This window comes from Dunckerocampus dactyliophorus, chromosome 6 (genome assembly GCF_027744805.1).
Source record: "Dunckerocampus dactyliophorus isolate RoL2022-P2 chromosome 6, RoL_Ddac_1.1, whole genome shotgun sequence".
NCBI classification, from domain to species: Eukaryota; Metazoa; Chordata; class Actinopteri; order Syngnathiformes; family Syngnathidae; genus Dunckerocampus; species Dunckerocampus dactyliophorus.
Genome location: NC_072824.1, coordinates 33,591,303 through 33,602,134, shown reverse-complemented (window position 1 = coordinate 33,602,134; position 10,832 = coordinate 33,591,303). Strand labels below are relative to the sequence as shown.

General features: G+C 43.2%; 1 protein-coding gene across 1 annotated transcript in view; it reads left to right on the top strand.

Annotated features, from left to right (window-relative positions):
- Positions 1-75: 75 nt before the first annotated feature.
- The window catches only part of slkb (STE20-like kinase b), a 40,078-nt gene continuing 29,321 nt past the window's right edge, over positions 76-10,832 (top strand). The window contains exons 1-6 of the mRNA XM_054778676.1: positions 76-948; positions 1,655-1,819; positions 7,190-7,238; positions 7,589-7,738; positions 8,975-9,047; positions 9,161-9,355. Coding sequence (XP_054634651.1) covers positions 799-948; positions 1,655-1,819; positions 7,190-7,238; positions 7,589-7,738; positions 8,975-9,047; positions 9,161-9,355 — 782 coding nt within the window. The 5' untranslated portion in view covers positions 76-798. The remainder of the gene's footprint in view (positions 949-1,654; positions 1,820-7,189; positions 7,239-7,588; positions 7,739-8,974; positions 9,048-9,160; positions 9,356-10,832) is intronic.

Sequence of the window (10,832 nt, the reverse complement as noted above, 5' to 3'; positions counted from 1 at the left end):
TCGATATTCGGATCGATCTGCCCAATTGTGAACAATGAGTATCTTCTTGAAAGGAAACAACGGCACATGTCGAACACGGGGCAGACAATTAAAATCGCTGGCCAATTATAATCTATTTGTTTTCACACAAATTACGCCATTATTTCCCTAAATGCTTATTTTATTCTTAGGTGAAGGTTTTGAGAGCGTCAACTAAAAAAGAGAAAGGAACACGACGTCGCGCGCACTCGTGGACGCGCGTTAAGCTTGAATCTTGAAGTTTGGTAATCCGTTAGAAGAAAGCACGTCCCCGAGAAAGGGTGGCTGCTTTAGATCTTGTTCATGTAGGAGGTATCTCGAATCTTAGCGGGCGTTATGTTCAATGTTTTTAATGCATTAACGCCTCGGAACTACTTGGGAGGACAATCGATTTGCTCAGTTTCTATTTTGGTTGAGGAAGGAACCCCGCGGTGGACAACACTGGGCCGCCAAGAGTTGGAGCTCTGCTTGGTGTTCTGCATGAAATCAATGTTCTACTCCCGGTGGATTATTGAGGTCGGGACACGTTGAGGAAGATCTACATCATTTTGGATGATACCAGTGAGCTACTGTGTACAAAAGAGCACAGAATTTCCTGGACTGGCCAGCGGAGTGACACAGGCTAAGCTAGGTTATTAAAGCTAGCGTTGCGTTCAACTTGTGTGGTAATTAGCAACACTTCTCTGTTGGACACATGCTACCACTAATAATTACTTACAGTCACAAACTTTCCATTTATTTCAACAATCTGTCATTGAATGACGCACTGTAGGAGTCACAATGTCCTTCTTTAACTTCCGTAAAATATTTAAATTGGGGTCTGAGAAGAAGAAGAAACAATACGAGCATGTTCGAAGAGATGAAAACCCCGAGGAAATATGGAACATTATCGGTGAACTGGGAGACGGAGCCTTTGGGAAAGTGTTTAAGGTAGGTCTGTTGCTGTTCTGACTTGGAACTCGAACCAGAAGTGTCAGCTGAGACTGTTTTTACTGAGATCTACCCTCTAGCTATATCACTAAGACGAAATGACGCATGACCTTCATTTAGACAGATTATATCTCATTTTAAAATAACCACTAACCAAGACGGAATACCTCCAGGTCCTGAAGGTTTCAAGGCTGTCCCTTTTGCAACAGTTTCAGTTCCCTCCACAGAATATCTCCTGTGGTTCAAGTCCAGAGCCTGACTAGGCCACTCCAGGATCTTAATGTGCTTGTTGGAGCCACTCCTTTGTGGTTTTGGCTGAATGCTTTAGGTCATTTTGTGCAAAGGAATCATGTTTTTCCCGAGCCTGTAGTTGAGCATGGCAGGCTACCAGGAAGGGGCTCAGTCCCAAATCACTGTGGCAGCGTCATCCTTCCTGCACAGATGGGAGAAATGTCGACAGAGTTACTTTTTATATGCTTACATGCGCAGAAGAAAGCTGAACTACTGCAATAGCTCGAGTAAAACCAGTTGCGTGATTCCAACCGCTGTGCACATTAGTATGTTGCACGAGATCTGGTTTCACTTAATTGGTCATAAAATACTGTATGTGCCCCAACTTAATAAAGGTTGGGAAACACTGCTACAGATGAGCAAGACTGCTGAAACCCCCAGTAATCTATTTGACATGGTACTTTGCTTTCTCCAGGCTCAGAACAGACAGACGGGTGTCCTAGCTGCTGCCAAAGTTATTGACACGAAGACTGAGGAGGAGTTGGAAGACTACATGGTGGAAATTGACATACTGGCCTCGTGTGACCACCCAAACATTGTCAAGCTGCTGGATGCTTTCTATTACGAGGGCAAACTCTGGGTGAGTAGCAAGCGGGGAGTCATGGGGACCTCAGTACTGGGGTAAAAAGAGCTCTGACATGATTATTTTATTAAAAATCAATATTATAGTCAATAAACACCACGTAACCAGCTGGACATCAGCTAAAAGCTCAGAAAAAATAATTTCATAAACACATGACAGTTCAAACCACAAACCCTTAAATGGGTGGGGCCGGATGATGTCTTTGGGTCATTAGCATAATTGACCATGTGCTTCATGGACATGTGGGAGACTCAAAAAGTGAGCAAAAAACATGAAAAGCAAAACAAAGATGTTCAGAAATGCAAATAAACTTTCTTCTGTTGCTTCTTTTTTTGTGTTTTGTTTTCTAATGTCACGAACAAGATTTGATATGCTTTTAGATTGTTGGGGGGGGGGGGGGGGGGGATCAGCTGGATCTGCTGGATCAGCTGCTTGTTGAAAAGAGAGATACGTGCTTTCATGTCAGTGCCCAAAGAAGTTGCTGGATTTGTCACAAGTGTCCTTTTTTGAAGAAGAGTATTTAGATGGGTCCGATTACTAGCTTAATATAATGTAGTGTGTTGGGAAAGAGTGCAGTGGGTTACCCAGCATGCCTTGCGGTTCAGCTAGGGGTGTCATTTGGGTGTGTGTTTGTGCTCATTAAGTGTTTTTTGTCATAGCAATGTTTGACTTGAGCAATATAGCAATCCCTCGCTTATTGTGCTAAATTGGTTTCAGACCTGACTGTGATTCAGCAAAATAGATTTCCTTTGATGACCTTTTAAATACTGTAACATTATTAGAGCCCTCTAGACTTGAAATAACACCCCTATAGTCACCTTCCCGCTCATATTACCCAATATAATAAACATAGTAGAAAATAAGTCATATGAGACTCGTGTGTGTTGCTGTAATGCGTGGCGGGCTGACAGGAAGTGATGTTGGGGGTTCAGAGTTGAGTTTTAGCTTTGCGTGGGTTACGGCCGCAACAGTAGCTCGTGTTCGGGATTCTTGTGCCTGCTGTGAGATTATTCAAACCTGCAATAAAAGCCTGTTGTTCTGGCGATCAAGTCTGGTGCTTGTGTGTCTCACCAAACATTACAGTAACATTGCTGACACCTAGTGACCAGTGTAGAATACTACATATCATCACAACATCTCTAAATGCGTCTTCTGAATGCCTTATGTTTGTATTTTAATTCCTTTAGCCATTTTTATGCTTGAAAATGCTTAAATTAGGCTCAAAAAATACATCAAATGAGCTTAAATATGCGTATAGTTTGACTAATGAGAGGGGATTTACTACTTGCTGTAGTCAACCACAAAACAGTACTGATTTTTTTTAATGAATATTTTTTCAAAGTGAAGCCATAAAATTGTGGTGAGGGATAACTGTATGCAAAAGTGTGTTTAACTTGGCCAAAACCTTTATCAACCAGTACAACTTCATTTGGCATGTAGAACACTTGAGCCGGTTTCATGTTTTTGTCTGAAACCAATCAAAGGTATTGATCAGCACATTTTAATGACGAAAGCGCGTTGGCAACAACAGTGTCTAATTGCTGCATTCTTATCAAACGTCAAGGCCAAAGTTCACATGAAGGGTCAAATAGCATTCAGCTGTTAATCATCATAGAACTTTATTATTTAGCTAATGTCTCTGTCTTTCAGTAGACTTTTTTTTTTTAACAATAATATTTTGGTCCCTGCAGTTTCTGTGATGTTTCACACAGATTTAGCAAAATGGGTGCATCAGATTTAGCAAAATGGGTGCATCTGAGATGTAACATTAAGACATCATTTATTTGTCTCATGTCTGTCAGATCCAACCTAGCAAAGCGAGATTGCTGTGCAGCATGCATCCGCATTTATGCAACAACAGGGACAGCTTCCCACAATCAGATAATTGGATTTGCGGGAATGTCCGAGCCAGCCTCGGGTGCGATGTATAAAATCTTTGCTGAGCAGCGGCAGTTGTTTTCAACACAGCTGGAGAGGTTATTCTCAGGTGTGAAACATCACAGCTTCACCTGGCAGTAGTTCTCTTTCACAGCCATTCTACAGAATTGGTGAATCAGAAACATAACAGTGGAGCAACAATTCTCAGAAAACACCCCCGTATTGTAGAAATTGCATAGAAGAATATCTGAAATATGAAATGTGCCCTTTAAAACTTAACGTTAGTCATTTTCAGTCCGCCTCATGTCACAATCTGCTAGTGTTCCCACCATTGTCTCGTCAGCAATAGTCATCGAGTGACCAAGGTGGACTGGTGATGTTTATCACGGCTTGTACGGAACCTGATCTTGTAATGAGGAGACAACTTTATTTCTTTCCACAGATGAAAGTCTAGTCTACATTGTCTCGCTGTAACCTCATATAACACGTACACTATCCACTGTCAGCACACACGTGATATTAAACACAATGAATCTTTATTGATGGTGGGTTTTTTAGCATGTCAGCCTCACAGTCAGGAGATTGAGGGTTCGAGTCTCTGTTGGGTGTGCATGGGTTTTCTCCAGGTACTCCGGCTTCCAATTTGCATAATTGGCCATGATGTATGTGCTTTATGGATGTCGTGGGAGACTCAAAAGTGAAGTAAAAAAAAAAAACTGAAAAGCAAAACAAATACACTCTGATCTCAGCACCAAAATGAGTATCAGATTACATCGGCCTGCATCTAAAATCTCCTATGTCGACACTTTGATACAAGCAGTGCATTCCAGTTTCGGCTTCAGCGCTTCTATCCAACGTGAGCTAACGTGCCACGGAGCAGGAGCGATGTTGAAAAAACTGGAGAAGATCAACACGTCCAAACCCATCGCACATCCGAAAGAATGGTTACCTGGAGCCCTACACGCCATCATAGTCACAAAGCTGGCAACACCGCTCGGTCTTGTGGCATCATCTTGTTCTGTGGCAGAGATGAGGCATGTGAAGGAGCGGTGTTACGATCCATGCCGCCACCTACTGTAGGGAGTTGTAACAATGCTACACACACTACAAACGGTCCCATTTAGAATTGCCAAATCTATTTGTGGCGGTCCAAATGAATATACAGGAAACACTGGTATAGGAAATGAATGAATGAACGGACGGTCCCTCCCGGGTTACCTGAAACATAAAGATAAAAGGTGGAGGAGTTCAAGTATCTCGGGGTCTTGTTCACGAGTGAGGGAAGGTTGGAGCGTGAGGTCGATAGGCGGATCGGCGCAGCGTCTGCAGTAATGCAGTCGTTGTACCGGACCGTCGTAGTGAAGAGAGGGCTGAGCCGGAAGGCAAAGCTCTCAATTTACCGTTCGATCTATGTTCCCACCCTCACCTATGGTCACGAGCTTTGGGTCGTGACCGAAAGAACGAGATCGCGGATACAAGCGGTTGAAATGAGTTTTCTTCGTAGGGTGGCGGGACTCACCCTAAGAGACAGGGTGAGGAGCTCGGTCATCCGGGAGAAGCTCAGAGTAGAGCCGCTGCTCCTTCACATCGAGAGGAGCCAGCTGAGGTGGCTCGGGCATCTAGTCCGGATGCCTCCCGGACGCCTCCCTGGTGGGGTGCTTCGGGCATGCCCAGCCGGGAGAAGGCCCCAGGGAAGACCTAGGACACGCTGGAGAGATTATGTCTCACAGCTGGCATGGGAACGCCTCGGTGTCCTCCCGGTGGAGCTGGAGGAGGTGGTCGGGGACCGGGAAGTCTGGGCTTCCCTACTAAGACTGCTGACCAGCGACCCGGACCCGGATAAGCGGAGGAAAATGGAATGGAATGGAATGGAATGGAATGGAATAAAGATAAATATATTTGGGGTGGCATGGCTCAGGTGGTAGAGTGGTTGTCTCCCAACCTGAAGGTTGCTGGTTCGATCCTCCGTCCTTCGATACATCAGTAGGTAAATGTGGAAACGGTGTCAAAGTGCTTACCTTGAAGGTAGAAAAGGACTTTCCAAATAAAGTCAATTTACCATATTTGTCTCAAAGTTGGGTGAGGAAGCGCTTTTCCCAGCCCGTGGTTGATGGCGCCAGTGTGTGTACAGCAGCACAGCCACTAAAACAACAGCTCGCCTACAGAAAGACTAGAATGTTGAATAGCCAAGATTGTTTTGAGGCTTGAGTCATTGTATGACTTGTAGGCTTTGTTCTGATAAGTGGATCAGTCTTGAAAAGCTTCTCTCAATCTCGCAATGCCGGTGAACTTCTGTGAAATATTTGCGTTTGTCTTTTCTTACGTGTGCTTAAAAACTGATTTTGAAAATTGGTGGACCTACTAAAACTAGTGCATCAGCAACGCTGGCGATATTGATCATTTGAGAGATCCTTTGCTCCAGATTCCGCACCTTGCTTACTTGAACCGCAGTTCCCATGCCTTAGGTGCTGCATTCACACAAACTGTAATCCTATTTACAGCAGAAGGCCCGAGGCCTAGCATAAGAGGTCTAGCGAGGAGCTGTGTGAAACCCCTTCTACAATGTAGCTCCAACCGGGCCAATCCTCTTACAGCAACAGCCATGTTGAAAGATTCTAAATGCCTTTTTAGAGCTTAGAGTGCTTCATTCGTCCACGTAGGCAGCGTTCACTTAGATTCTGTCAATTAGACAAGGATACACAATGACTGATTGATGACATGTCATTGTTCAATGCATAATACTAAGCTTATGTGCTGAAGTCAACAACGTGTTCATACCCTGGCTACATGTTCAGTACACAGCTGGAAGGAAAGTGGCCAAAGACTTGAGCGTTTTTATGTAGTTTTGTGTTTACCTTGCCTTTTTTCAGTACAACATGTCCCGATCCAAAAAAAAAAGTTTTTGACTATCTCAAGGAAACTGAATAGAACATCCTTGATCATCCAGAGTGAAAAGGCAGGCTTCTGTTGGCCTTTCAAAGCCACAAAGTGCTTCTTTGGCACTGTTCGTGGCACTGTTGGCTCACGATTCCCCCTCTTGCTCTGCAAAAAAAGGCTACTCGTGTTTTGACTGATTGATGATCATCTTTTTCCCACCAATAGGAAGGCGGTGCCATGTTTCATTGCCTGTTAACTTTCGCTTTGAAAGCGCTTACAAATCAGAAATAACGTGACGACTCAATGACAAAATCATTGTGAACATTATTGATCATAAATCAGGTTTTACATGACCCATTCCCACCAGTCAATGACTCTTATGCTGTGTGAATTCTGCACTTTTGAGTTTTGCGCCTGCACTTTCCATGTCCACAAGGTCTGAAGAACCGCATGAGCTCATTAATGTAATATATAGTAAAGCGGCTGGTAAGATACCCATTCACCCTCCAAAATGGACTCAAACTCAAAATGTGTCAAGGGTATGTAGAATTGTGGCAGTTTTTCCATTTTTAAGGAAATTGACAGTTTGTGTTTTTCCACCCACATTGGTAGATTCTCATTGAGTTCTGTGCAGGAGGCGCTGTGGATGCGGTCATGTTGGGTGAGTCCACTCCCACCCTTTTTTTGGAATGTTACTTTACATCAGGGTTGTCCAACCTTTCCCTTATGACTTTATTTGCCTAATTTTTATTGTTGTGAAATTATGACTTGTATTTTTTTTTTCTTGAAAGATTACCCTTTTTTTTCCTTTTTAATGTTATGATGTTATTCTCATAATATTTCAACTTTTTTCTCATTAAAATTACTTATTTTTTTCCATTTTTGCTGTAGTTTTTTTCCTTGTGTAATTGTATTTTTACAATGTGCTGAGGGCCAAGAAAACACTTTGGACACCCCTGCTTTACATGATGTAGCTAATTTTCATAAGTTTGTGTCCATGCCTATTCATAGAACTAGAGAGACCCCTGACAGAACCCCAGATCAGGGTGGTGTGCCGGCAGACTCTGCAGGCTCTGGTCTACCTTCATGACAATAAAATCATCCACAGAGACCTGAAGGCTGGCAACATCCTGCTCACTCTAGATGGTGATGTTAAACTGGGTAAGTAAGGACCCATAAAATCCTGCCGTTTTATCCAATTCAGTCAAGGATGCTTGTTATGCCGTAGTAGAATTTTCAAGTCTGTATTTTAATAATTAAATGATCAAGCCGTATTCACAATTGCTTGTTTTGTGTGCGTTTGCAAATAATCTCTGTGTATTGTTCTCCTGTGGTGTGCAATTTCAATTCTAGAAATAGCACAATGATATCATAGTTGCATACAATGGAGTTTGTTTGTTTTTATGTGAGAGGATTATGTGTTCACATGACCCTCTCAGGGCTATTATACTCACAGGTAATGTTTGTGTGCTTTGCAAAAATTGCATGTTACGAGTACTCCTCATTAAATTAGCCACTGAAGTCATCAACAGTCAACAATAATGCCAAATTCAACAATATTAAGCAATACATTGTTTTTATTACGGTAATCTACAGTATATCCACAAACTATTAATGAATTATGCAATGCCTAGTCCAAATGCCTACATGAAGCATTTTCAAGCATAAACATGATGGCGATATAAAACATTCAGAAAACGCATTGAAAGACGTGATGACGTAGTATTCTACACTGGTGAGACACACAAGCACCACACTTGATCGCCGGAACAACTGGCTTTTATTGCAGGTTTGAATGATCTCACAACAGGCACAATAATCCCTAACACAGGCTTCTGTTGCGGTCACAACCCACGCCAAGCTAAAGCTGAACTCTGAACCCCCAACATCACTTCCTGTCCACCCACCACTCTGCTCCCCAAGGCAACACTTTTACAGCAACACACATGAGCACAAGTCTTATTTATGTCTTGTATGGCTTATTTTCCCCTATCATGTCTACTATATTGGGAAATGTGGGCGTAAAGGTGACTATAGGGGTGGTATTTCATGTCTAGAGGGCTCTAATAATGTTACAAACAGTATTTACAAAGTCTTAAACAGGTTTTCTATGTTTTAATTTTGAAAATATTCCATTTATCAATAAGAAATCTTACTAAGCGGAAAATCTGGAACAAATAAACCACGATAAACTAGGGATTACTGCACTTTTATTAAATATGAATAACCCTTAGGAGTATTATTCCTTTTTAGTCATGTTGAATCGTGCAAATGTAGTGTTCCTTAATGTGTGAAAGAAATGAAACATACTACTGTACATACCTTGGCCCACCACACATTTATTCATGACTGTGCGTATCCTGTATCTCGTTACTAAGTAGTGTAATTGTATTCCAGCTGACTTTGGTGTGTCTGCCAGAAACATCAAAACATTACAAAGGAGAGACTCCTTCATCGGAACACCATACTGGTTAGTTGAGGACTAAAATACACAATATTTGTTTCTTTCCTGCTTTGGATTGAATAACTGTACTTGGAATCTCCTTTGCACATTTCATTCCCACTGCCACACGTCCCATGCAGGATGGCACCCGAGGTTGTCATGTGTGAGACGTCTAAGGACCGGCCGTATGACTACAAAGCTGATATCTGGTCACTTGGGGTTACCCTAATTGAGATGGCACAGATTGAGCCACCCAATCACGAGATGAATCCCATGAGAGTCCTTCTAAAAATAGCCAAGTCAGACCCTCCAACCCTGATGCAGCCATCACGCTGGTGAGTCAAAGTGTAAAACCCTGATGTCAATTGTATCTGTATGATCTTCTGCAACAGCTAAGCACTTAGGTTACATTTTACAAAATGTCCTTTGTATTGGTCAGACAGTATATAGTGGAATATTATACAGTACGTTATGTATGTGCTCATTGTTATTGTTATGTTATGTATGTGTTTAAGCAATGCTCACTCAAAAGTCAAGGGAAGACTTAAATAGTACCTCCAGTCTGGATGTAAAGATAGTTGAAAATCAGTGTACAGCGGTACCTCGGTTAAAGTCTGCCCCGGTTAGTGTGTTTTTAGGTTAACATCCAAAATTTATGTTAAAATTTTGCCTTGGTTTGCGTTCACCCACCTGGTTAGCGTGCAATATTGTGCACGTAACAAACTGTTTTATTTGTACTTGGTTTGTTTACACAGCCATCTTGGATCACACGCCCAAGACGAAATGTTGCGATACTTAGCAGCTTGTAAGGCACATACAGGTAGAGCATCTGGAATCCAGTGGCCAAAGAATGGACCCTCTCGGTGTTGATGACTCCTGTCCGTGCATTTTTTTTATCGTGTGACAAACTCTAAATAAGCCGCTATGAGTTCAAAGAAGGTTCAAACAGCTTTTGGGGCAGAAGCGCAGTGGGCATCTAGCCTGCTCCAAGGAGGAGGTAGACTACTTCCTGAAAAACAACTTGAGTGACCCTGAAAGAGAGCAAGACCTCGGGCCCCTCAGTGCCTTATTGGACATACCATCTCCCACTGTCGACTTCAACACCTGCGACCCCACCTGGAAGGAAATCCAGGATGTGGTTACTGCTGCCAGATCCAGATCAGCTCCAGGACCCAGTGGAGAACCGTACAAGGTGTACAAGCGCTGCCCTGGACTCCTTAGAATCCTCTGGAAGACCCTGCATGTGATTTGGCGCAGAGGAGCTGTGGCGAATCAGTGGAGGCTTGCGGAGGGTGTCTGGATACCCAAGGAAGAGAATTCCACCAAGCTGGAGCAATTCAGAACCATCTTGCTTCTTAGCGTTGAGGGGAAGATCTTCTTCAGCATCCTTTCCAGAAGGTTGACAGACTTTCTCCTCAAGAATGCCTACATTGATACTGCTGTCCAGAAAGGTGGTATCCCTGGTGTGTCAGGATGCTTAGAACACACCGGAGTAGTCACCCAGCTAATCAGGGAGGCGCGGGAGGGCAAGGGAGACCTCGTAGTGCTCTGGCTTGACCTGGCCAATGCCTTCGGCTCCATACCCCACAAGCTTGTTGAGACTACCCTGGACCGTCACCATGTACCCAGGAAGATCAAGGACCTCATTCTGAATTACTACGGGAACTTCAGACTCAGAGTCACTTCTGGGAGCACAACATCTGACTGGCACAGGCTCAAAAAGGGCATTATAACGATCTCAGTTAGCCTTTTTGCCCTGGCCATGAACATGGTAGTCAAGGGAGCCGAAACGGAGTGCAGAGGTCCTCTGTC